This window comes from Tigriopus californicus, chromosome 10 (genome assembly GCF_007210705.1).
Source record: "Tigriopus californicus strain San Diego chromosome 10, Tcal_SD_v2.1, whole genome shotgun sequence".
In the NCBI taxonomy this organism is placed as follows: Eukaryota; Metazoa; Arthropoda; class Copepoda; order Harpacticoida; family Harpacticidae; genus Tigriopus; species Tigriopus californicus.
The window spans coordinates 7,120,335-7,143,616 of NC_081449.1; the positions used below are offsets into that span (position 1 = coordinate 7,120,335).

Consider the following 23,282-nt stretch of genomic DNA (forward strand, 5'->3'; position numbering starts at 1 on the left):
CGGGAAAATAGCAACTGGTTCTTTTTTTCAAGGTCTACTAATCAGGAGTCAGCATGGACATGGCAAGAATCTCCTTCTTAGGGATAGCAGGTTCAATTGCTGGTGGTTGAAGATATCATAATGTAATATTCCTTTTCATCTATGTGTTGCTTGATATTTAAGGCAGAAAATCCCCCCCCCCGAAACGCTTTTGGTTAACATAAAATCAACACATTTGGGTTGTTTAATAATATAAGCAGGTATGTCAGAATTTAAAACACGCGCTCAAATGGAAAAGTTTTGGAATAATCAAATGGAATAATTTGATGAATAATATTCAAAGTGCCATGCTAAGATATGTGTTGCATTAGACTTACCACAGACTTTTAGAGATGTGGACTGCAAATGGAAGCAAAAATTTCTTAGCTCCAAAATTGTTCACTTTATTTCAAATAAGCACTTTATACAAGGCTTGCTGGGGTACCCAAAAAGGTGCAATTTTCAAAAAAAAATTCATTTGTCATTGTAGCAATGAATACTGTTGGTAGAATTCTTTGTATTTTGGTGTAGTCATATCATTGCACACATCATAGCTTGGTATGAAACCAGACTGTTGGTTACTTTGTATAGCTGACAAATGAAAATGACAAAGTCAGTTTATGTTGCTTCCAAGTTGGCTGTGATCTTTATCTAAATTCTCCCTCCTTAAAATGCCCAAGTGGCAGTACATGTTTCCTTGAATTTGCTGTACTTCACATGGTCAATAAACACCTATTCAATATTATTAGTCACACGGACAATGGTGTTTCTTTAGAATAAAATAATCATGGTTTTGTAGTAAGAGGAGCATTTTAAGATAAATTTCTAATACATCTTGGAAGCGGTCACGTCCAACGGGTATCTTGGCTCGAAAAATATAGGTCTGCTTGTCATTAACCTGTTTCTAATGTCCGATCGGGTTGTTTGAGTTTCTGAGCCTGGCCCAAGTATGTCGTCATTATGTTATTTAGTGTTTATCTCCTTTCTAAAATGTCCACCATCAATAGACCTTGGATTAGGCTCTCTCCTCTTTGTTGACTCTGCCTATCCAGCCTGAGTGCTTGGGCTGGCTTTCCGAGAAGAGCGACTGATCCAGCCAAGCCAGCCGGAAATTGGTCGTTCTCACCCTCTCCTCTGTCTGAATGGGTAGACGCGCGCGAGTGCACGCCTGGATATACGATGGCCAGCGAGTTTGAGGTGGTGGTGGCTAGCGGCTCCTGCACTCAAAGAGTTACTGCCTACTGGCCGAATAGAGTGGTGGAAGTGGCTGGCTGACTCTTGTACAATAATAAGAAGAAGAGTCTTCTCGTTCCAGGCGGTGCTGTGTCCAAGATCAAGATTCGTTGACCCCGTGGGACGACCTCCCTCGGTCCCGTGTCTCACTCCCCTGCCTCCTCCTCAACGTGCTGGATCTTGTGTTGACAGCCATTGGGATGCCCTGGGTGGGCCTAACGAATGAACATCATGGAAGAATCCTCCCCCTCGTCCTCCCCTAATCGTTCCACGACGCCCACACCCCCCACCTTACCCGTGAATGAAGACCAGGTGGCCACGTTCCGGAGCTTCTTCCAGACGTACAACCGTATTTCCGAGTATTGCTTCCGCACGTGCGTCTGGGATTTTGGCACGCCTAGTTTACGCGCCCGCGAAGAGCGCTGCTTGAACCGGTGTACCTCGCACTACCTTCAAATGACCAAGGAGATTGGACACGTTTTTGCTGAAGGACAGACCAATCTCATGCTGGGCGGTGCCGCGGCCCCTCCCGTGGTCGAGCCCGTGCTCGGGTCCGAAACCACTTCCGTCGCCTGAGTCGATATCGCGCAGCGTGTCGTCCCGAGGCCGCTTTTGGGTTGAGTTGACCGTAGTGTCTGAGTGGACGGTCAATCGACAGAATGGCACCCTCTTCCGGCGAGTTGTGGGGGCATCCTTTGATGCCCAAGAAGATCTTGGTGGACTGTTTGTTGCCCAATGGCGTGATTATTACGCTCCAATGCTACCGTGATAGTACGCTCGATCAAATCAAGTCGGATTTGTGGGCTGAGGCCAAGAACTTTCCGCTCCATCACATTCTGCAAGAACCCAATTCGTACATTTTCGTGTCCATCACGCAAGATGCCGAGAAGGAGGAGTTCTACGACGAGAGTCGCCGATTGTGCGACCTCCGCTTGTTTCAATTGCTCCTCAAGTTGGTCGAGCCCAAAGGAAACAAGGAGGAGAAGATGCTCAACTCCGATATCAGTATCGCTTTGGGTGCGCCGCTCCATGAGTTTGACGAGCTCAAACACCCGGAGACATTCGAGTTTCGACGCCATTTGGTGGATATCTGTCAACAAGCCGTGAGCAAACGTCAGGCCAATCAGCCTGAGTCGGAAGCGCTCTACGCTTACCCGCCCGAGGTGGAGAACTCGTCCGAGTTGCCAGCCAGCATGGTCAAGAAGTTGGTGGATGAGAAGATCAAAATCGCTGTGTGGTTTCGATCCCACGTAAGTATTGACTCCTAGTTCAGATTTTTGCCGAAACCTCAAGGATCGGAAGGTGGTGATAAAAATGATTTGGTTTTTATTAATGTAGAATCGAGAGAAGCAGAAGTTCACCTTGGCTGTGGCTCAAAACGCCAAACCGGATCAAATTATCCGAGAGAGCATATATAAGCGGATTCGAAATTCGGAACAATACAAGTCGCCTGAGGACAAGCTACAAGTGGTCAAGGACTATCAGAATACCTACTTGCTCAAGATGGCTGGCTCGGATCAATATTTCCTTCGAGACTGTCCCATCTCGCAGTACAAGTACATTCGCTCCTGTATCGCCAAGAACGATATCCCCCAATTGATGCTCATGCTCAAAGAAGCCGTGTACAACAGCTTAGTCAAGTATGAATTTCATATCCCATCATACATTCGTCGAAATCCCAATTACAACCAGCTCCCCGAATCCACCTCTAAGCTTTGGCACCTAGATGAACACTTTAAAGTGAAGGTGCTCTCGGCTACCTACGTCAACGTCAAGGAGGCCGATCAGATCTATGTGAGGTTAGGCATCTACCACGGGACCGAGTCCCTGTGTTCGGTTCTTCAAACCAAGAGCGTCTCACACGCCCAGCCCCGATGGGACGAGTGGGTGGTGTGCAATGATCTCCACACCTTAGATCTGCCTAGAGCGGCCAAGCTCTGCGTGTCTATTTGTGCTGTGAAGAAACGCAAGGGTAAGGAGGAGACTACCATGTTGTGTTGGGGTAATATCTCCTTGTTCGATTGGCGAAGTCTCCTCTTGCAAGGCAAAGTGTCCCTCAATCTATGGAATGTGCCTCGTGGCATGGATGATTTGTTGTACCCTTTGGGCACCCTCGGGTCGAATCATGTCCAAGATTCCCCTTGTCTCGAGTTGGTTTTTCAAACCTTTCCCCACGAGGTCGAATACCCCTCGCGGAGTGATTTTGATGACTATGCTAAATTTATGAACAAAATGGAGATCAATCCAGAAGCGAAGTTCAACGTGGCTTGCAAGAAACCCAAAGAACAGATCACACTCCAGGAGAAAAATCTTTTGAAAGAACTAGCGCGGCGAGATCCCCTGGCCGAAATCTCAGAACAAGACAAAAGCGCCCTTTGGGATTTGCGCAAACATTGTCTGGACATTCCCGAAATCCTCCCTCGCTTCCTAGACGCAATGAAATGGAACTCGCGTGAAGAGATTACACAAGTGTATTTGATCTTGCATGAGTGGAAGAACGTGCCTCCCCATACGGCGTTAGAGCTGTTGGATTGCAAGTACGCAGATCCCGTGGTCCGGAAGAAGGCTGTTCATTGGTTAGAAGAAATGTCCGACGAAGATTTGTCCCAATACCTCCTTCAGCTCGTTCAAACCCTGAAGTACGAGCCGTACTTGAGTAACGCCTTGTCGGATCTGTTACTTTCTCGGGCATTGCTGAACCGAAAGATTGGCCATTTCTTCTTCTGGCATCTCAAAGCCGAGCTCTACGATCAATCTCTAGTCAATCGTTTTGGTCTGCTCCTCGAGGCCTATTGTCGGGGTCTGGGCCCTCATCTCAAGAAGCTCACCCGACAAGTGGAGGCTCTGGACAAACTGACCAAATTGACCGACTCCTTGAAGGATGGTTTTCAAGATGTTAAGGACCGGATGAGATTCATGGTCGAAAAAATCAAGCAAGATGACTACATGGAGAGTCTAGAGTTTATCAGCTCTCCATTAGACAATACTGTCACTCTCGGAGCGCTTGAAATTGCGCAGTGCAAGGTCATGGATTCGGCTAAGAAGCCCTTGTGGTTAGTGTGGAAGAATCCGGATCCTTTGGCAGACGCCACCAACGAGTTTAATGCTGTGATCTTCAAGAACGGTGACGATCTGCGCCAAGACATGCTCACCCTGCAAGTTATTCGCATTTTGGATCACGTAAGTTGGGTTCTTCGAGAGAGTCTTTTTTTGTCTTTGAAACAATATTGTTTTCACAGATATGGCACACGGAAGGTTTGGACTTGCGAATGACACCATATACGTGCCTAGCCACTGGTCATCAAGTGGGCATGATCCAGGTAGTGAGGAAGGCCAAAACGGTCTACCAAATTCAAAGAAAGGCCGGTAAATTAGCTGCCATTCAGGTGGATTCTACCCAGCTATTTAAATGGATTAAAGAGCACAACCGAGGAAATGTGGATCAAGCCATCGAAACGTTCACCTTAAGTTGCGCAGGTTATTGTGTGGCCACTTTCATTCTTGGCATTGGTGACCGACACCCCGACAACATCATGGTAAGAGATGGACTTCATATAATCTAATCTTCTTTGGACCTGACTGAACTGTGTTGGTTTTCTTTTTTTAATTATCCAGGTAAATGAAGATGGGCAGATTTTTCATATCGACTTTGGTCATTTCCTCGGACATTTCAAGAAGAAGTTTGGCATCAACCGAGAAAGGGTGCCATTTGTGCTCACCGAGGATTTTCTCGTGGTGATAAGCAAAGGTCAAGAGAACCCCAAGAAGAGCGAAGAGTTCATCAAGTTCCAGGTAATTGTGCGCTAAAACTTGCGCCATCCTTAATTTAAAGTTATTCGTCCTCATTTGCGTTGATGTCTTTTTTAAGGAGCTCTGTGGTCAGGCGTATTTGAAGTTGAGGCGCCACGCCAATCTTCTCATCACCCTGTTCACCATGATGCTTCCCACCGGAATCACGGAGTTGCAGAGCACCAATGATGTGGGCTATTTGAGAAAAACTCTGGCTGTCGAGAAGACGGAAGAGGAGGCCCTCGAATACTTTCAATCCATGTTCTACCATGCTTACGGAGGTGCATGGACCACAAAATTGGACTGGTTTTTCCACGGAATCAGACACGGAGTCTGATCGTCGTGTAGTGATGTGATTGGTGTCGGCTTTGGCTGAATGCCATTCCTTTTGCTCTTGCTCCTAGTGCTGCCGCTAAAAATTATCATTTTATCAAAGATGAACTAATCGAGTTAGTCCGAAACCCGCCGCCATCATCCCGTGGGGGCTTGTTCAGTAATCGTGTGCGTTTTCGTCCTGAGGAAAACATTTACCTGTTGAGATTGATTATTTAAGCTCTTCAAATGAACCAGTCGAGAACACGCTTTGTTTTTACATGAAACTAAGATTCATTTATTCATTACTCTTCCAATAAAGAACAACCGTTTCAATTTTTCAATTGATGATCTATCTGCCAAAAATATATCCTGTTCAAAAATGGGTTGTGTTCAAACGAAACGAGAGATAATTAACGGCCATTCAGAAATGATCAAATCGGTTGCAGACAAGACTGGCTTCTCTCCCAAAGTCGTCGAGAATCTCTACTTGCAATTCAAGAACCTGGACAAATCCAATAACGGCTTCCTGGGCGCGGACGATCTCTTTGACATTCCGGCATTAGCTGTGAACCCACTATTCGAGTCTCTTATTGTGGCTTTGCATAGAGAAGCCACAGAGGTGGATATCGAAAATCAGATGGGTTCCGTTGACCCCAACTTACCTGTGGATTTCCAACATGTCCAGATCTCGTTTCTTTCCTTCGTCAAAGCCTTGTCTAGATTTGGCCCTCTTCAATCTAATGCTGGGCTGAATCCAAGATATTGCAGCATCGAGGGAAAACTTCAATTTCTCTTCCGGATGTTTGATCTGTCTGGAACGTCAAGAGTTCAGATGAAAGACATCATTGGCTTACTTAGGACGCTTGTGCCCGAAGTTCAAGATGATGCATTGGAGGAATTCGCCGAAAGCGTCTTCCTAGAAATTTCGACCAATCGAGATTATGTCACGATCGAAGATTTCGAGCAGAGCCCGATACTTCGTGAGATTGCCAAAGACATGTATTTCAGAATCTTTTGAACCAGAATGTATTTCGGGTTTGAGCTAGCTTTGATTAAATTCATGATAGGAGTGGAATAGGCCCACTTTTAATTTGCAGCCTTTTTCCACAAGTCTAGAACACTTCTTTGTTGTTGCGAGGATGGCCGTATGAGCCCCGACAATCCTCTAGGTTTCTTCAAGGTCGACTTAGGCGTGCCAGTTTTCTTGGAAAAGTAGCTGGATTGAGATAAGGTCACGGACGAAACAGTCCTTTCTATGATTACTTCTTGAGATTCCGTGGCCGTCTCATTAAATGGAGACGATGATATTTCCTGTGATCCAAGCTCCTGAGACGAAGCTAATGTGGGTGTGAATCGAAACGATTCTCTGTCAATACTGAATGCACTTAATTGAGAGGCAGGCAGAATGGCAGGACATTCGTCTTCTACATCAATCACCTCAGGCTCGGGAGAAGCGGCTTTATCGGGGGTAACCTTAGCAAAAGGATTGCGTTTCAATTTCTTGTCGGGAGTATCCTCAACTTCGGAGTTCAATTTTAAGGGCTTAAACGCTTGACGACTCGCATCACTGGCACACAACGATAAGTTCTGTTCCAGCATGGGTATAGTGGATTGAACTGGTCCAGTATTCTCGTCCTTGGTCGAGGTGTTCGATTGCAACTCAAATAGGTCAGTGTTGTAGATCAATTTGTCGCACGTCGAGGTCTCATTGTCGAGAGCACTGAACCAAGAGACTTTTGTCTCACTAACGGATGCAGTTTTCGTTGTCTTCTTTTCCTTTTGCTTGGTGGTACCCGGGGAAAAATACTTGCTGATGAACACTTTTTCAATCTGAGGGGAATCGGGTTGTTCAACGACGAGCTTCTCGTTGGGTTTACGACGTTTGAAATGGTTGGATTCAATCAAATCTTCAGAGGGACTCGAAGATCTTCGTTTGTTCGTCGATGGGCTGGGCTTGAGTTTCAAATCACCGAAAGCGGTTCTGGCTACGCCATTATCAGCCTTTGAATTGGAATTGAGTGGTCTCACGGCGGTTTGCGGGTCAAAATCCTTGGACCAGATACTTGGCTGGTTGGCGGCCTTCCCAAATTGGGACACGGTGCATGGAGGCGTCTGATTGTCGGGACAAAAGTGAAAAACTCGTTCTTGAGTGTGAAAATCCACATTGCCCAATGCCAATTGGTAGGCCTGCTCATCATCCACAGCCAAGCTTCCGGCATAACTCAAATCACCCATATCCCCTTGGCCAGAGTCCACTGGGTAGGGTGTTAACGGCTGAAGTTTTCGGGTTTTCACATCGAAAACCACTTGGTATAAAAACGTCCGATCGGCCTGAATGAAGCCATTGATATAGTCTGGTGTCACGTCCAATTGGGGCATTTTAAGGTAACCCGGTACCTTGGGCAGCACGAGTCGCAAGTCCGAATTGGACACCTTACTCCAGAACTTGAAGGCCTTACCCAGACCGATGCCGTGAAGTGACGGCAAGTAATCGCAGCCGGACAAAATACACATGTAGCGAAACTTATCAAAATTAAACGCATCGGCTCGCTGGCCCAAACTCTGGGCTAATTGGGATCGTTCATAAAGCACACCATTGCCCGACGTGTCCAACTTGAACACGATCTTGTCGCAACCGAATAGAGTCAGATCCGAATCCTCAGAAATGACATAGTCCGCCAATCCGGATCGATTCAAATGAGCTAACTGAGCATCGGCCTCGTACGGAGCCACGATACAATCGATTCGTCGCTCATGGCATGCCTGAATCATTTCTCGTGCCATAGCAGGTGTGATGTCCACACATCGTTGGAAGCATTCCCGAGCCTCCCGTAATTTGCCTTCTCTTAAGTAGTTCTTGGCCATCTGACGATATTTTTGTCGATTATCTCGGCGCTTCTTCTCCGTGCCCGCCTTGGAAGGCAGATTCCGCCCATCAAACACGAGCACGGGCTTGATGTTGTAATGGAGAAACAGGTCGATGTACTTCATGACGTAGAGGATGTAGCCCTGAGTGGGCTGATTCTGGACCAATTTCTCGGCACACCCGAAAGCACCCTTGTGCAGCCAACAATACACGTCCACGGCCACCACGGAATGGGCCATTTGACTCACATGCACCGGTTTAGACGACTTCTTGAGGAACGGCAACAGACCCGTGATGCCCATGATGAAGCAGATGAAGCAGATGAAGCCACTAATCACGCATCCAAGCGAATCCGGATGGGACTGGGTTGGGTTCTAACCTACTCATGGGCCTACTAAACAGGGCTGTAAACCCTAGACTCCCGGTTTGATTTGTTTTGAAAATCTCGTCAATAATTTGGCGCTAAGCATTGAACATGACTTTCTACCGTTTTTGCAAAAGACATTGCTCTTAGGTTGCGTGCCATGTGCCATGACCAGGGGCTTGAGTAACGCGTTTCTTTTTGAGTAACTCTATTGGTAACGAGTTATTTTTCTGCAAAGATAACCAATTGTATTGGTAACATAACGGGTTACCATTACTTTCATCTTTTTTAAATGAGGGTATAAGGGTGTCATCCTCAATATTTTTTTAAAGTTCCATCTCAAATGCTCGGACTTGTTTGTTACTGTTGGAATCAAGAACAGTCACGGGGGGTTGCGACTATTTTTTATGCGGACTTCCTCACCGCTACTGGGATAGGAATCTCACCAGCTCAAATTTATTCATTTTACGTAACCTTTATTTATATATTGTAGCATCTGCGTTCACTACAATGTACTAACTGATTAGAATGTCACAAATTGATAAAACCAAGAATAAATACCAGTTCAAGTTACATGGTGGCAGCAGTGAGTCCTTGAGAAAGGAGGAGAGAACTCACACAAAAAGTGCGTTGGCTGTTGTTGTGTGGTCTTGAGGACAGAAGGTTACATTGGACATGCCTGGGGAACGAACAAACCTGTCTGAAAACACAACTTTGACAGAATTCATGGATAATCCAATGGGACGAAACATGGTTCGTCCGCAACCCAAACATAAGGAAGATTCCATTGGGGAATATATTCAATATTTTGACCGGGTTGCAAGGGCCAACGGATGGTCTGATAGACAGGCTGCGCAGATCTTTCCGGGGTTGCTTGAAATAGGATTGAGGGACTTGGACAACCTTGGGGAAGCAACGCTCGGTAGTTTCGATGCCATGAAGGAGGCGCTGGTACCAGTGGAAGAAAGCTTTAGGGAAGCATCAGTGCAGACCTTTTTCTGGAATATGTCTCTGAAAGACGGGGAGAAGGTCCACGAATTTGCAAAGAAATGCAAGTTGGTCATGCAAGATTGCTACCCTGGATTCGCCAAGAGAAATAAGGAACTATTGGCTCGGGATCGCTTTATACATGGTCATCTCAAGTCGGCAGTTCTGAATAATTGGTCCAAGAAGTGGGAAGAAGCCGTCCAAAGTGCGTTGATGGCTGAAGGAGTTGCCGAGACACTTGGAGCTTGAGAGAGGGAGAAGCCCAAGAAAAAAGGAAACAAGAATACAGAACCAAGAAAGAAGCATGAACCTAATGGTGGGACTTTTGGGGCGCCAAGAGGAAGAAGAGCATGCTTTAACTGCAAAAGCACTGATCATCTGTTGCCGAATTGTCCATTCAGGAAAACCAGGTTTGGGGAAGTCAAAGCCATCTCGCCCAGACCAATGCTGAGGATGATGGTGGAAGGCAGGGAAGTAGAAGCATTGATTGATACAGGGGCATTGTCAAGCTTTGTGTCAATGGCCATGTTTGGACCCGATTCAGATTGTCAAAGCAGGTTCAGGACTGCTTCTGGGAAGAGCTTGACCACAAGTGGAACACGATGTTGCCACGTCGTGGTTGGGGATTGGGAAGTCGAACACACGTTCTTTGTGGGGGACGTCACCAGTGTCATGTTAGGCATGGATTTTCTGTCGCAACACGAAGCAAGTGTTAGTGCCAAAGATGGATGGATAACTATTGCGGGGTTCCCATTAAATAGTCACTTAGAGGGGGATGCAGTTTTTTTAGCCACTGTAGAATGCTCTAACGGGCCAGAATCCAACAAGATCAATGGACTAAATACCAACCAGGAGATAAGTGAGGCAAGTATGATCGAGGCAGGAGACCTGGTTGAAGACATTGGGCTGCTGGAACACAATGAAGAAGTAGAGCTAACAAAACCAGTGCAGGATTTGAAAGAAGAATTTCCGAAAGTCTTTCAAGGACTAGGGCATTGTGGAATTGTGAAGCATGCCATACACACGGGAACAAGTGTTCAAACTAGCGTCCCAAACCATCAAATGCCAATACACCTGATGAATAAGGCAGAAGAAAATATTGAGAAGATGAAGAGAGAAGGAGTGCTGAGAAGAAGCCACAGTGAATGGATTTCTCCTGTTGTCTTGGTAAAGAAAAAGAATGGAGATGTACGCATTGCAATTGACTATTGAAAATTGAATGAAGTTTCGACAAAGATGCGTTCCCTATGCCTTGGGTTGATGAATCAATTGAAGAATTAAAGGGAGCCAAAGTTTATTCAACAATGGATTGCAATCAAGGGAACTACCAGATAGGAATGGAAGAGGAAGATATTCCAAAAACGGCGTTCAAGTTTCAGGGTGAACTATTGGAGTTCACACGCATGCCATTTGGCTTGGCTTCAGCCCCAGCCACGTTTTGTCGGGCAATGAGAAAAATCTTTGCTGGAGAGCGCAATATAACAGTATACTTTGATGACATTTGCGTTCACTCAGCGTCAATCGAGGAACATGGAAAAGATATGAGAAGATGTCTCAGTCTTTTGGAGAAGGCTGGACTAACCCTGAATATTGAGAAGTGTTGTTTCTTCACAATGCAGATTCAGTTCCTGGGATTTGAAATTTCGGAAAAGGTAGTTAAGCCAACGGGAGCAAAACTTCAAGCTATTGGCAAACTAACCACCCCGCGGAATGTTTAAGAACTCCGTCGGTTTTTGAGAATGGCTGGATACTACCGGAATTTGGTGAGGAATTTCACACAAGCAGCATAGCCATAGTATGAACTGCTTCAGTCAAATGTTTCGTTCAAGTGGGGCAAGGAGCAAATGGGTGCATTTCAGGACTTGAAGAAGGCATTGCTGAATGATGCAAGTTGGCAAATACCTGATTTTGAGAAGCCCTTTTTGATTAAAACTGATGCAAGCTTAGTCAGTAAGGGGGCGGTATTGCTACAAGAAGAGAACGGGGAAAATGTAGTCATTGAATATGCCTCAAAAAAGTTCTCGGATGTGGAAAAGAGATACCCGGTGATAGAGCAAGAGGCATTGGCAATCATGTTTGCCTTGGACAGGTGGCAAAACTTCATACTGGGCCAAAGATTTTGGTTGCAAACCGACCATAAGCCATTGGCGTGGCTTCAAAGCAAAAAGGATTGTCGGAGTAAACTGGGGAGATGGGCCCTGAGATTGGCTGAGATCGATTTTGAGGTGGAGCACATCCCGGGGACCGCCAATGATGATGCAGACTGCCTATCAAGGGCTGCAGTGGCCCAGATCTCGTCAGGGGTGGAGACACTGAAGAGAGAGCAGGCAAAAGATGTTGAGATCCAAGACCTTGCCAGTGAGCAGCCAAACAAGTTTCAGTCGAAAGATGGGACATTGTTCTATATTTCAGATGAGAGACTATGTGTGGTGGTTCCGAAAACAATGAGAGTGCAGGTGTGGGAAGAGCTCCATGCCAAGTTAGGACATGTTGGTCCCACCAAGGTATTGGAATGTCCAAGAACGCGATTCTTTTGGCCAAAGATGACTGATGACGTGAAGAAATGGGCCAGAAGATGCACACACTGTGCTTTGTACAAAGACTTCTTGCCAGTCCCAGCCCCAGTGCCAATGGTGGTGGTAGATGAAAGTGGGATGGAGCCATTTCAAAAGATCGCCATAGACGTCATTGGGCCACTACCAATTTAGGCTGGTTGTAAATATATATTAGTGGCAATGGACGTATTTACCAAATGGACTGAAGCAAAACCAGTTCAAGCATTAGGTGGAACAGTATTGGTTGAGTGGATCAGAGACGACATTGTTGCCAGGTATGGTGTCCCCAATAAAGTCATCCTTGACCGAGGGTCAGATATGGAGTCACGCGTGTTTACGGAATTCCTGGTCGAGTTGGGGACAAGAACTCGCTTCATCACGCCATATCACCACCAAGCAAACCCAGTGGAACGGTTTAATAGTTCACTGATGAATCTGTTGCAAATGATGGTATGGGAAGATCAAAGTGATTGGGCCAATGTCTTGCCTAGTGCATTAATGGCCTACCGGGCTACAATACATGAAGCCAAAGGGATGTTGCCGCATGAGGCTCTATTTGGTTGCAAATTGCGATTACCAATTGATGCAAAGTGGGAATTGAAGAACCCCAGGGTTGTTGATTTCAAGGGGTTACATAAACATATCATGGATTGTCGAGTGAGTGTACGTCAACACTTAAAGAATGCGGCGATCAAACAAAAGAACAAATATGACCGGAGACTCAAGACCCAACCCTCGGCATACTCAGTTGGGAGTTTGGTGTACATGAAGAAATTTCAATATGGAAAGGGGGTGTTGAAGAAATTAGCACAACAATGGGATGGACCTTTCAGAATTACGGAATTGGCCGGCGAAGTCAATGTGCTAATTGAAGGAGACCAAGGCAAAACCAAATTAGTTCACGTCAACCTGTTGAAGCCAGCCGAAGCCAAGCAAGACTCGAAATTGGGACAATTAAGAGGAAGAGGACGACTGAAAAAGGAGTGAAACATGATGGTCTTTATGAGTCTTTCAGACTGATGGGAAGGTGTAGCATCTGCATTCACTACAATGTACTAACTGATTAGAATGTCACAAATTGATAAAACCAAGAATAAATACCAGTTCAAGTTACAATATATATTATTTGATTGACCAACAAATTAGAGTTGGCAAATCTGGGTACTCCTTGACTATAAGGTAGATCAGGAAATTTAGTCAAAAACTTGTCCAAGTCTGCCTTAAATCCTGCTGCTGGATTAGCGCCTAAATACGCCCTACAAATATTTGAAGGTAGCAAATTGAACAATAAAGGAGCCCAAGAAAGAAGAGGGTTGGACTTCACTGATTTAACAAGCCTGGATTCTTGAGGGCTTGAAGGTGATCTCAAACTAAGGTTATCAATTTGCATTTTTAGTAATGTATGAGATTACTAGATATATGACAGAAATTCGTACGTCAGTCTCAAAATGTAACCCTGTTCTCATTAAACCAATGGAATGAATAATTGCTTTGTAATAACTTTTACATACCATACAGATAAATTTGAAAACAAAACTTGTCTAATGGCTTAATATAAATGAAAAAGGTTAAAACCAAACAACCCTTAGTCCCTTAACCCAACTCGTTTTTTTGTGCTTCACTTTTGTCTTGGTTTGGGGAAATCCAGGTACTCAAACCTTGTATCCAGGTACTGTAATTAAGTCCAAAACTATTTGACAAGGTGATGAATTAACCTCCAAAGTTGTTGAAAATATACTGTATGTCGTTCCTTTCTAATTGTTGGTGAAAGCAGATCTCATATTTTTTTGAGATAGTAAATACATGTGTTTAAGATATTGACAATGGAATGATCCTCAATTTTGGGAAAGTAAAAAGCTCCACCAGGATGAAAAAAATGAAGATTCTATGTGCTCTTCTTGGGATGTTGTGGCTGGCTTGTATCCTCAAAGTGACACTTGAGTGCAAATAAAATTTCTTGTGCCTCATGGACCTTGCAATATATCCTATTTTTCAGAAATTGACCATCATTCCATTGTCAATACATCAGGTATATGTCATTACTATTGTTTTTTGTAATTAGCATTAGATAGAACAAGTGAAATCATGAAAAACAAACTTATGTTGTCAAAAAAAACCATGTCAAGTCGTATATTTAGTCATAATTGTACATCAAAACTAATACTAATAATGAGTAGTAATGCATGGAGCTCTTTACAGGGGAATTAGCCTATAGCAAACTAGGGGAGGGCAGCAGCCCTGCATTTCTTGAATTTGTTCCTTTTTAAGTAAATTCACGCAACCACACATTGAATCTGCAATGAAAAAAACTTAGAAAGTGACCACCAAATAAAATGAATAATAATTAAAACATAGGCGTGAAACGGGAGATAAAATGCCAAAAGTATTGAAGTGTAAAACTCTTGTTGTGGTAGTTTTTTAATACGAAATTTCAACAATATTACAGATTTAATTCTGAGATTGGAGGAGACGCGGTGCAGAAATTGGGGTGGTCTTGTTTTCTCCTCTACCTTTCTGCACAAGATCGTTTGATCACAATCAAATTAGTGAAAGAGAAACAATGACGGTGATCAAACCCAACACAGCATAAAAAAGTGCGCATTAGGAACATCACAGGAATGAGAGAGTCTATTGGGAGAGACTAAACAAGTTGGGACTGTACAGTGTTCAGAGAAGTGTCCCAACCCAGAATTTAGAGTCAATTCTAGTGACCGTAGAGGCTTAATGTGCGTTTTGAGAGCACCTTCAAGTTCTCGAGAATCCAGGCTAGTTCGAACAATGAAGTCCACTTCCCTTCTTTCTCGGGCTCCTTCATTGTTTAATTTGCTTCCCTTTAATATTTGTAGGGCTTACGTAGGCCTTGTTGATCCCGTTGCATCTTTCAAGTCAGACTTGGACCAATTCTTAGATGGCATTCCAGATCAACCCTACATACAAGGACTAGCTCGGTCTGCCAACTATTTTCGTTAGTAGACCAAATGTCATATAAAGATTGAAAGGTAATAAATAAACGAATTATAACCTTTGATTTTCATAGTACTGGGGATTAAATTCCCTGAAGCGGTTAGAAAAGCCCGTGGAAAAAAAAGGATTGTTTTAGTAGGAGTATTTCTCAGCTAAACGGCTAGGAGCCAAAGGCAAAAGAAATAAGTGTACTAGATTACTAAAGTAACCCTTGTTACAGTAAAGAAACAACTGGTTTGAGTTAACAAATTTTCTGCTTGATAAAAAAAGACCATGTACTGCAGCAATTCGATTTTGAAAGCTGACGAGATCTACAGTAATACCCCTGGTATTATTCATTTTTTTCAAGGAAAAGGGGGGGAAAATATGAAAATAGACAATCCATTGAGGCAAAACGATGCAGCATGCCACAAAATGCAAATGAACAAAAAAGCAAGTAATGCAAACACAGGAAAAAGCGAAAAATGCACTTGATCAACCCTGACAATGACAACCATCCTCTGTATGGCTTTTTGGCAGTTCTAAACATCAAGTAACTTGATGTCTAACCCACTAAAGCATGCTCTACAAAGCAAGAACTAAAATATGAACACAAAACAGGTCATTTAGAGCTTGTTTTGCCTTTGGCTCATTTCTCTTCCTCTTGGCTCAGCATATCGGAACATTTTGTGAACATTGCAAACCGTCAATGCATCACTGCACAATCTCATAAAATCTGCCGAGGAACAATGCTAGACAGACGAGCTGATGATATGATAGATCTTGGATTTCTAAGGGGAGCAACTGAGCTGAAAGGCTGACCAAGGCCAGCAGCTGCAGCAACACATGTGGACTGATTGACAGTCAGCTCAGACGAGTAGCGATGAGTCGAGCTGAGCTTTTTGAGCCTGGACTCGAGCCTTTGTATGAGATTGGGGGAATCGAACTCGAATTGGTATTTGGTATCGAGCATGGCATTGAATTTCGTTTATATCTATGGAGCATGATATCGTATTTATGTTTGCCTTAACCTTCCTTGGTAAGCCATAGATAGGGTTCCGGGCATTAGTAACGAAATTACAAGTAACGAAATCACAGTAATTCGTTCCTTTTTTCGAAAAAGTGATTGTAATTCAATTACATTTTAAAATGGTGAGATTGTAACGACTCAAAAACTGAAAAAAATACTCGTTACTTGTTCCTTTTTTTAAACTTCCAAAGTGGCCTTTAATATTTCGTTTATCTTATGACAGTTGAGGAAACGTCCTCAACAGAGCCTCCATCCATCCAGCATATTATAAGCAATGGAAGTCAGGGTTGAAAGTTGTACTGGCGCTAAGCTACTCTTAGGGTGTTCTCGATTTTAAACCTTGGCACATTTGCTACTTTATTTGCATTATTAATTTTACGCATTAGGACTGCTTGAAGCCAAAAGCACAATTTCTTTAGTTTTGATGGGGCAAAAACCACAAGATATTGGTGACCTCAAATTTTAGTGAAAGTAATTGTAACGAGTAACGCCATCACATCTTTTTTTGAGTAATGGTTATTATTTTTGACCAAATTAATTGTAATGGTAATCTGTTCCATTTATTGAGGAACGACTGATGCCCTGATAGGGTTTATTATTTAGAAGGCACAATACTATCATAAAAGCTTCTTTTTACGTTTTAGAATGATATAGATAAATGTGAATCAACAATATAATGCCCAAACCGTGAACTGACTTTGATTAATCCCGGTATATAACATTACAAATATGTAGCATTTATTCAAATGATGAACCTGCCAATGAATGCTCAACCTCACTAACGATCCGTTCCGAGTCAAAAATAAGCTCCAAGTTTTTTTAGATTCAACTATCTTCATTGCATTCATAACTTTGATTCGCCGGCTGTTCAAGAATACTTATCGACCCGTTGTAGCTTTTTATTTTCTCCCATATGGATCTATTCAGTAAGCTCGAGTTTTCGAGCCCAAAGCTCGACCGTAGCCCTAGCTGACTGGAGTTGCTCTGATGGTGCTGTCGGATTGAATCGCTGTTTCAATTCCTCCTCCAACCTTCCCAAACTCGTGGACCCACGAATCGAGTCCAGGTTACCACGACAGCCTGTTCCTCGACCACGGAACAGGGCGTGCCCGCGCCTTCCCCAGCCTGTTTCTCCCCCATTCCACCCAATTACCATTATGGAGCATATCCTCACGCCCAAAGTTGAAAACGTGAAATTGGTGGACAAATTCAACGCCAAGGCCTCGCCCTTGGGCACGCTCTATTTGACCACGACCCATCTCATATTCGTGTCCAATGCTTCGGCCTCGGCCCCAATGGCAGCACCGCCACCTGAACCTCCCAATCCGATGGGCGAAGGCGCGGGCGCCAGTGGTGGAGGCGGGGCCACAAATTTAGGGGGCTTTGTCCATGGCGGGGCCAAGAAAGAGTTATGGATCCTGCACACCCTCATGCACACCGTGGAAAAGCCTCTCCTGACCACTTCGGGCACACAACTCAGGATCTTGTGTAGTCACTTTCAAAGGTGGGTGGGCCGAGGCGTTTCCTTACGTTCTTGGCCATTCATAGATAAACGGATTGGGCATGGGGGACCTAGGTTGTATATTCCATTCTATGTTGGCAGTGCGTCATTCATCATTCAGCGGGATCGGGATGCCCATGATGTGTATCTGTCTTTGATGGCCTTGTCCAAGCCCAAAGAGTTCAAGGACCTCTATTGTTTCACGTACAACCCGACTGGCCAAGTTCAAAAATCCACCGGATGGTTCTTTCACGATTTGGACGCAGAATATCAGCGAATGGTGCGATCGATAGTTGATTCATCGGGTAAGCCCATGCCCAGAATGTCCTCACTTTTGTTTGTTCGTTTTTAGGGCGTGCCTAATGAGAATTGGACCCTGTGCTCGATGAATGATCAACATCGGTTATGTCCCACCTACCCTCAAAAGATATTCATCCCGATTTTGGCCTCCCAAGCCATCATCGAAGGCAGTTCACGCTTTCGAAGCAAAGGCCGACTCCCCGTGTTGACCTACCTACACAAGAATAATGCTGCCATAGTACGATGTGCCCAACCATTGGTGGGCATCAGTGGCGTCCGCAGTAGCTACGATGAGAAATACGTCGAGTGCTTGCGCAAGGCCACACCCCGTTCGCCATTTATCTATGTGATTGACACCCGGCCAGCCATGAACGCCATGGCCAATCGGGCCGGAGGCAAAGGCTACGAGAACGAGAAGTATTACGAAAATATCAATTTCTCCTTCAAAGGCATCGAAAACATTCACAAGATGAGGTCCAGTTTGAAGGCCATGATGACCTCAGTAGCCAATGCCACCACCATGGAGGGTTTCATGAGTGAGCTGGCCAACAGTAGTTGGCTGAAGCACGTGAAAGCCGTACTCGACGCCTCAGTCGCCATCAAAAATTGCATTTTGGAGGGGAAATCCGTGATTGTCCATTGCTCGGATGGCTGGGACCGAACATCGCAAACGTGCGCACTGGCCTGCCTTATGTTGGATGGGTATTATCGAACATTCCAGGGCTTTCAAGCCCTTATCGAGAAGGACTGGCTCGCTTTCGGGCACAAGTTCACGGACAGATGCGGGCATCTAGATGGTGATCCCAATGAGGTGTCGCCCAATTTTACTCAGTTCTTGGATGCCGTTTGGCAGTTGACCCAGCTCTCGCCCCAGTTATTCCAGTTCAACGAACGATACTTAATCACTATCCATGAACACGTCTACTCTTGCCAGTACGGAACCTTCATTGGCAATAGCGAACGTGAGCGAGAGCTCTTGGGGTTGCGAGAAAAGACCTACTCATTGTGGGGCTATCTCACGGCGAACTATGATGACTACACTAATCCTCTCTACGAACGAAGCACTCAAATGGAAGTGATGCGCCCCACCACGGCCCCACAAAACATCAAATTCTGGAGCGGGCTGTTTTGCCGCTTCGAGAGCGGGGCTCATACCCGCGAGCCTATTATAGATCTTTTGTCAGTGACACAAAATCACACGACCTCACTGGAAGACCATGGCCGACAGTTGAGCAAGACCATTGGTCAGATGACATCTCTGATTGCCAATGCCAAAGCCACGGGTGCCATGCGCCGCATGCTTCCTACCTCACCGTCCAACAAACCCTCGGTCACGGAGTCTGAGACGTCGTTGACCAGTAGTTCTTCCTCGAGCACGATTTCCCACCCACTTCAGATGTCGAGCAATGCGGCCAATGCCGATTTTGAGCACATGGAGAAGAAGTTCACCGATTTGAAAGCATCCATCATGGAGCAATGCCAATCGAGTAAGCAAAGCTGAATAAAGCTTCTACCCTCCCAATTTTAGGCCACGTGTGAGGGCATGATTCCAACAATCAGTCATGGTCTTGGACCCAAAGATCTCCTCGCCCGGGCCGTTCTATTTACGACCCAGATCTTTACATTTTATGCTATTCTGTGATTTGACCCAGTTGTTTATCTATATTATTTTATATGATTATTTCCAACCTTTGGCATCGTCTACATCATATACACAGTTTTGCTTTTCTCATTTTGTTGCCTTTTCTTCCTCTCATGGGGACTGTCACCGATTACACCGAACACAAAATCGTTATCTCAGTTCAATTTCCCCGTTTCCAAATCGTCGTTAGGGAAATATGCATTATATTATTATATTTGATATTCATACTTAATGGCCGATGATCATATTTGATTTTCATTTGCATGTGGTAGATGTAGTTCATGTAGTCTGCTCTAAATAGTTGTCCTTCGTCTCGTGATTGTTAAACTAGATGTACGTAAGTGCGAGTAGTTGTCCGTTCGTGTTTATAGATTCAGTTCAAATTTCATTTACATATTTTTGGGGGAATGAGTGTCTTGAATGGCGTTACTGTGACGTAACAGAACGGATGTGATGCAACCCACGAGCGATTCCTTGATTTCTAGGATTTTTGTCTTTGAAACTACCGCAGAGTATTGCTGGTCTGCACTCAACAACACCCTCTAAAGTTACTCCTCCCATTTCCAAGGAGAAAGCCATCAAGAATGATTCATCTCAACGGGCAACCTCAAGCTCGCCTCAATTCATCCCCATGTCCGAGGCCGAGTTCAATTCTGATGTTGTGCTCTCCAAGGAGCTTCTCGAGGCCGAGATCGATTCCGTTGCCGTGGACTGGAAATCGCTCAGGTCGTCGTTGACTTGTCCGTGTGGATTCCGTTTGGATGACAATGCCACAACGAAGATTCATTGCCGCCGGTGTGGTTGCGTATTCTGCAAGCGGTGCATCCACAGAAAAGTGCCGCTCCCCGGTCATTTGAGCAAGAAACCCATGCCTTTGTGCAGCACATGTTGTAAGCTCATCGATTATCCCACCCCCGATTCGGATGACGAGCCGGACGAGATGAATGCCTTGGACGCATTTGAAGAATTAAATTCCATGACCTAAGACCGATGACCGAGATATCAGGCGCTATATTTGAAGCTGAATACATGTTCATGTTACTGCCGTCGCAATCGTTTATTATTCCCGTATCGTTGTTAGTGTTTCCCCCGCTTATTACCTGCCCCTAATGAAGACATGTTTCCAAAGGGGCTCATCGTGTTTCCAAATAATCCAGGCGTGGACGTGTTGGCGGAAGATACGCCCAAAGTATTCTGATTGGAAAACAATCCAGAACCCATTGTTCCACTGAGAGTTCCCAACCCACCACCGGATGGGTTGTTGAAGCTATTGAATCCTCCGGGTTGAGTGCCCAAGCCAAAGGTGGGCGGAGCATTACCTTGCTGCGGGTGGCTGGTAGCATTGAGCGTGTTGCGGGCCAACGTCATGAGATCCTTTTGCCCTGAGAAGGCAGAGGGTCCAACAGTGGTTGGAATCTTTTCTGCGCTTCCAGCCGACGACACTTGTCGTTGAGGAAATAAGTTGATAGACGATAAACCATGTTTTTGCCTGAAAAATTGCAATAGCTTACATGGTTGGCATGACCTATTTTAACCATGAAGAAAAGCGACATATTTGACCTTTCCTGCGAATCAAAATAACTCAAATATTGCAACTGTAAAATGAATGGTAATCAAAAGAGAGCTCATGAAATTAGAAGAGAATCATTTAGTGCATATTCGAATCTAAGAATGTCCCATTAAAATTTAAACGTAGCATTCAAACTTGTCAATTAATCAATTTCGATCGAATTCCTTCTACAAGAACTCAAATACGATTTGGTGTGGTTACGTGTTTCTCGGAGAGAGGCATCTTCTCGTGTACGGAAATCATTCCAAAAATCAACTCGCGCGAGTTTAGATTTAGCCTGACCAGATTCAGTTTCAACCATTATCCCTGAACTTCCTTCCACAATGCCCAAATACAAAAAAAAACCTCTTTTTAACTTATCAACCAGCGTTGAGAGAAAAACCCCTCTTGTTTCCTTACCTGTGTTGCTGAATGAACGAGTCTTTTTGGGCGAGAACTGCTTCATGGAGCTTCTGGTACTTGCCCGCCAAGGCTGTAAAGGAAGCATGGAGCTTCTGGATGGCCAACGAAATGTCATTTGGCGTGATCGAATGTTGCTCCGTCAGGGTCAGAAGGTGGTGCTCAGTCTCACTAATTTGTCGACGATAAGCCAACATTTGATTTTCAAACTTGCTCACCAAACGCGAGAAGTAGTCATAAGGTGCCGTGTTTTCAAATTGAAGAGTGGGTGGAGTGTCCTTGGTTCGTTGAGCGATTTCCACGTTCAAGATCTCTTGAGCCGCATCCAGCTTGATCCGATCGAGTTGGACTTTGTTCTTGGCTAGACCCGCCGACAGCACCTTGACCAGATTCATTAACCCGTCCGTTTCGGCCTTGATTTTCTGGTGAATCTTGGAGGAAGTGTGAGCAATGTCCGAACTGACACTCCGCTCCTCTTTAGTGAACTTCTTGAACTCTTCCACCGTCTGAGCCAATTCATTAGGGATGTGGTTTTCCTTGGCTGTTTTGGAGCCATTCTTGTTGTCATTGGCCGAGTTGGCCGTGCCCGCCAGGGCATTTGGGGCTCCTCCCAACCCTGTAAAAGGGGCGGGGGTCACAGATCCACCCAGTCCGGTAGAGGCTGTAGTCAGACTCGTGGAGCCCAAGGCACCAAAACCGGACGAGGCTCCGCCAAAAGCAGGGGCAGGAGCTCCCAGACCACTCCCGAATCCACCCATGGTGTTAGCTGAACTAGCGGGTGTGGTCTGACCGAATCCCAAAGACGGCGTAGCTTGGGTCAGAGCGGTCGAAGCCGTGCCAAAACCGCCGAAACCCGTGGCAGGAGTGGTACTAGGCTGACCAAAGGCCAAACTCGATGAGGCCAATGTGCTCGAGTTAAATGCGGGTGCGGTCGTCTTAACCGGGCCGAATGACACTCCTGCCCCTAAGGCACTGGTCGTGGCGGTCGTCCCAAATCCCCCACCCAGACCCCCAAAGCCCGTGTTGGGGGCGGTGGACGCGGTGGACGTGCCGAAACCTCCGCCGAATCCTCCCCCAAATGCACTCGTCCCACCCATCGAAGTATTGGTGCCAAAGCCTGTGGTATTGGCGGTCGGATTGGACATCACGGGCGTGATGGAGGTTTGTCCAAAAGACAGACCACCCGCCGATGCCGGCGCGCCAAAGCCTGTGCTAGTGCCAAAAGTCGTGTTACTAGCCGCATTGGGCTGAGCCATTCCCATGGGTTTGTTAGCCGTGGACAAGCCGCCAAAACTGAAACCGCCACCCCCGCCCGTGCCCGCCGTACTGGTGGCCGTGTTTTTGAAACTGAAGCTCATGTTTTTGGTCTTTTTCGGTTGGATGGGACTCTCGGGCAGTCAGTCCTCTTAAAGTTGGTATCCACTGCAAATGTTTTCAGACCAAAATCGTGGTTCAAGCCGTGCAAGCCCACAACTGCATTCAGTAATAATGAGAGCAAGAACAGCTGAACTTCAGGCCAATCAATGAGAGCGAAAACAAATAGATTGGACATCTGAACTAATGGAGCTGGAGATAAAGTCGAAAGGATATCAGTAGACACGTTTTGATTTAAAAAAAAACTAAAACCAGCCGATCGCAATGTTCTAGGTTTCAGCTAGGGGCCAGTAAGGTGATGATTGAACGTGTTTGCTCCCATCCCATCATGCTATGTGGGCTAAACGACCTATTTTGTGGTCTGTGAATCTGGACCGGGCGATCAACCTATTTTCA

General features: G+C 45.3%; 5 protein-coding genes across 5 annotated transcripts; 3 read left to right on the plus strand and 2 right to left on the minus strand.

Annotated features, from left to right (window-relative positions):
• The first annotated feature begins 1,907 nt into the window (after window positions 1–1,907).
• LOC131887920 (phosphatidylinositol 4,5-bisphosphate 3-kinase catalytic subunit alpha isoform-like) lies at window positions 1,908–5,696 on the plus strand. The gene is made up of 5 exons (XM_059236655.1): window positions 1,908–2,501; window positions 2,590–4,431; window positions 4,491–4,787; window positions 4,867–5,043; window positions 5,120–5,696. The coding sequence occupies exons 1-5, from the start codon at window positions 1,911–1,913 to the stop codon at window positions 5,375–5,377; spliced, it is 3,165 nt and encodes a 1,054-aa protein (XP_059092638.1). The 5' UTR covers window positions 1,908–1,910; the 3' UTR covers window positions 5,378–5,696.
• Window positions 5,697–5,734: 38 nt separating this feature from the next.
• On the plus strand, window positions 5,735–6,430 carry LOC131887922 (calcineurin B homologous protein 1-like). The gene has a single exon (XM_059236658.1). The coding sequence runs from the start codon at window positions 5,735–5,737 to the stop codon at window positions 6,371–6,373; it is 639 nt and encodes a 212-aa protein (XP_059092641.1). The 3' UTR covers window positions 6,374–6,430.
• Window positions 6,366–8,704, minus strand: LOC131887921 (exonuclease 1-like). Its single transcript, XM_059236657.1, has one exon. The coding sequence runs from the start codon at window positions 8,521–8,523 to the stop codon at window positions 6,442–6,444; it is 2,082 nt and encodes a 693-aa protein (XP_059092640.1). The 5' UTR covers window positions 8,524–8,704; the 3' UTR covers window positions 6,366–6,441.
• An 8,371-nt stretch (window positions 8,705–17,075) lies between these two features.
• Window positions 17,076–20,591, plus strand: LOC131889423 (myotubularin-related protein 6-like). The gene is made up of 4 exons (XM_059238519.1): window positions 17,076–17,604; window positions 17,704–17,881; window positions 17,954–19,397; window positions 20,020–20,591. Exons 1-4 carry the CDS (start codon window positions 17,258–17,260, stop codon window positions 20,526–20,528), a joined length of 2,478 nt encoding a protein of 825 aa, XP_059094502.1. The 5' UTR covers window positions 17,076–17,257; the 3' UTR covers window positions 20,529–20,591.
• Window positions 20,535–23,005, minus strand: LOC131888270 (nucleoporin p58/p45-like). Its single transcript, XM_059237081.1, has 2 exons — window positions 21,513–23,005; window positions 20,535–21,032 (listed from the first exon to the last, which is right to left on the minus strand). Exons 1-2 carry the CDS (start codon window positions 22,868–22,870, stop codon window positions 20,621–20,623), a joined length of 1,770 nt encoding a protein of 589 aa, XP_059093064.1. The 5' UTR covers window positions 22,871–23,005; the 3' UTR covers window positions 20,535–20,620.
• Window positions 23,006–23,282: the final 277 nt, after the last annotated feature.

Coding starts and splice junctions, on each gene's coding strand:
- LOC131887922 (XM_059236658.1), top strand. CDS start 5,735: ATGGGTTGTGTTCAAACGAAACGAGAGATAATTAACGGCCATTCAGAA.
- LOC131888270 (XM_059237081.1), bottom strand. CDS start 22,870: ATGAGCTTCAGTTTCAAAAACACGGCCACCAGTACGGCGGGCACGGGC. Junction 21,033..21,512: donor TCGTTCATTCAGCAACACAG/GTAAGGAAACAA, acceptor GCAATTTTTCAG/GCAAAAACATGGTTTATCGT.
- LOC131887920 (XM_059236655.1), top strand. CDS start 1,911: ATGGCACCCTCTTCCGGCGAGTTGTGGGGGCATCCTTTGATGCCCAAG. Junction 2,502..2,589: donor CTGTGTGGTTTCGATCCCAC/GTAAGTATTGAC, acceptor TTATTAATGTAG/AATCGAGAGAAGCAGAAGTT. Junction 4,788..4,866: donor GACACCCCGACAACATCATG/GTAAGAGATGGA, acceptor TTAATTATCCAG/GTAAATGAAGATGGGCAGAT.
- LOC131887921 (XM_059236657.1), bottom strand. CDS start 8,523: ATGGGCATCACGGGTCTGTTGCCGTTCCTCAAGAAGTCGTCTAAACCG.
- LOC131889423 (XM_059238519.1), top strand. CDS start 17,258: ATGGAGCATATCCTCACGCCCAAAGTTGAAAACGTGAAATTGGTGGAC. Junction 17,882..17,953: donor ACGCAGAATATCAGCGAATG/GTGCGATCGATA, acceptor GTTCGTTTTTAG/GGCGTGCCTAATGAGAATTG. Junction 19,398..20,019: donor ATGCCAATCGAGTAAGCAAA/GCTGAATAAAGC, acceptor GAGCGATTCCTT/GATTTCTAGGATTTTTGTCT.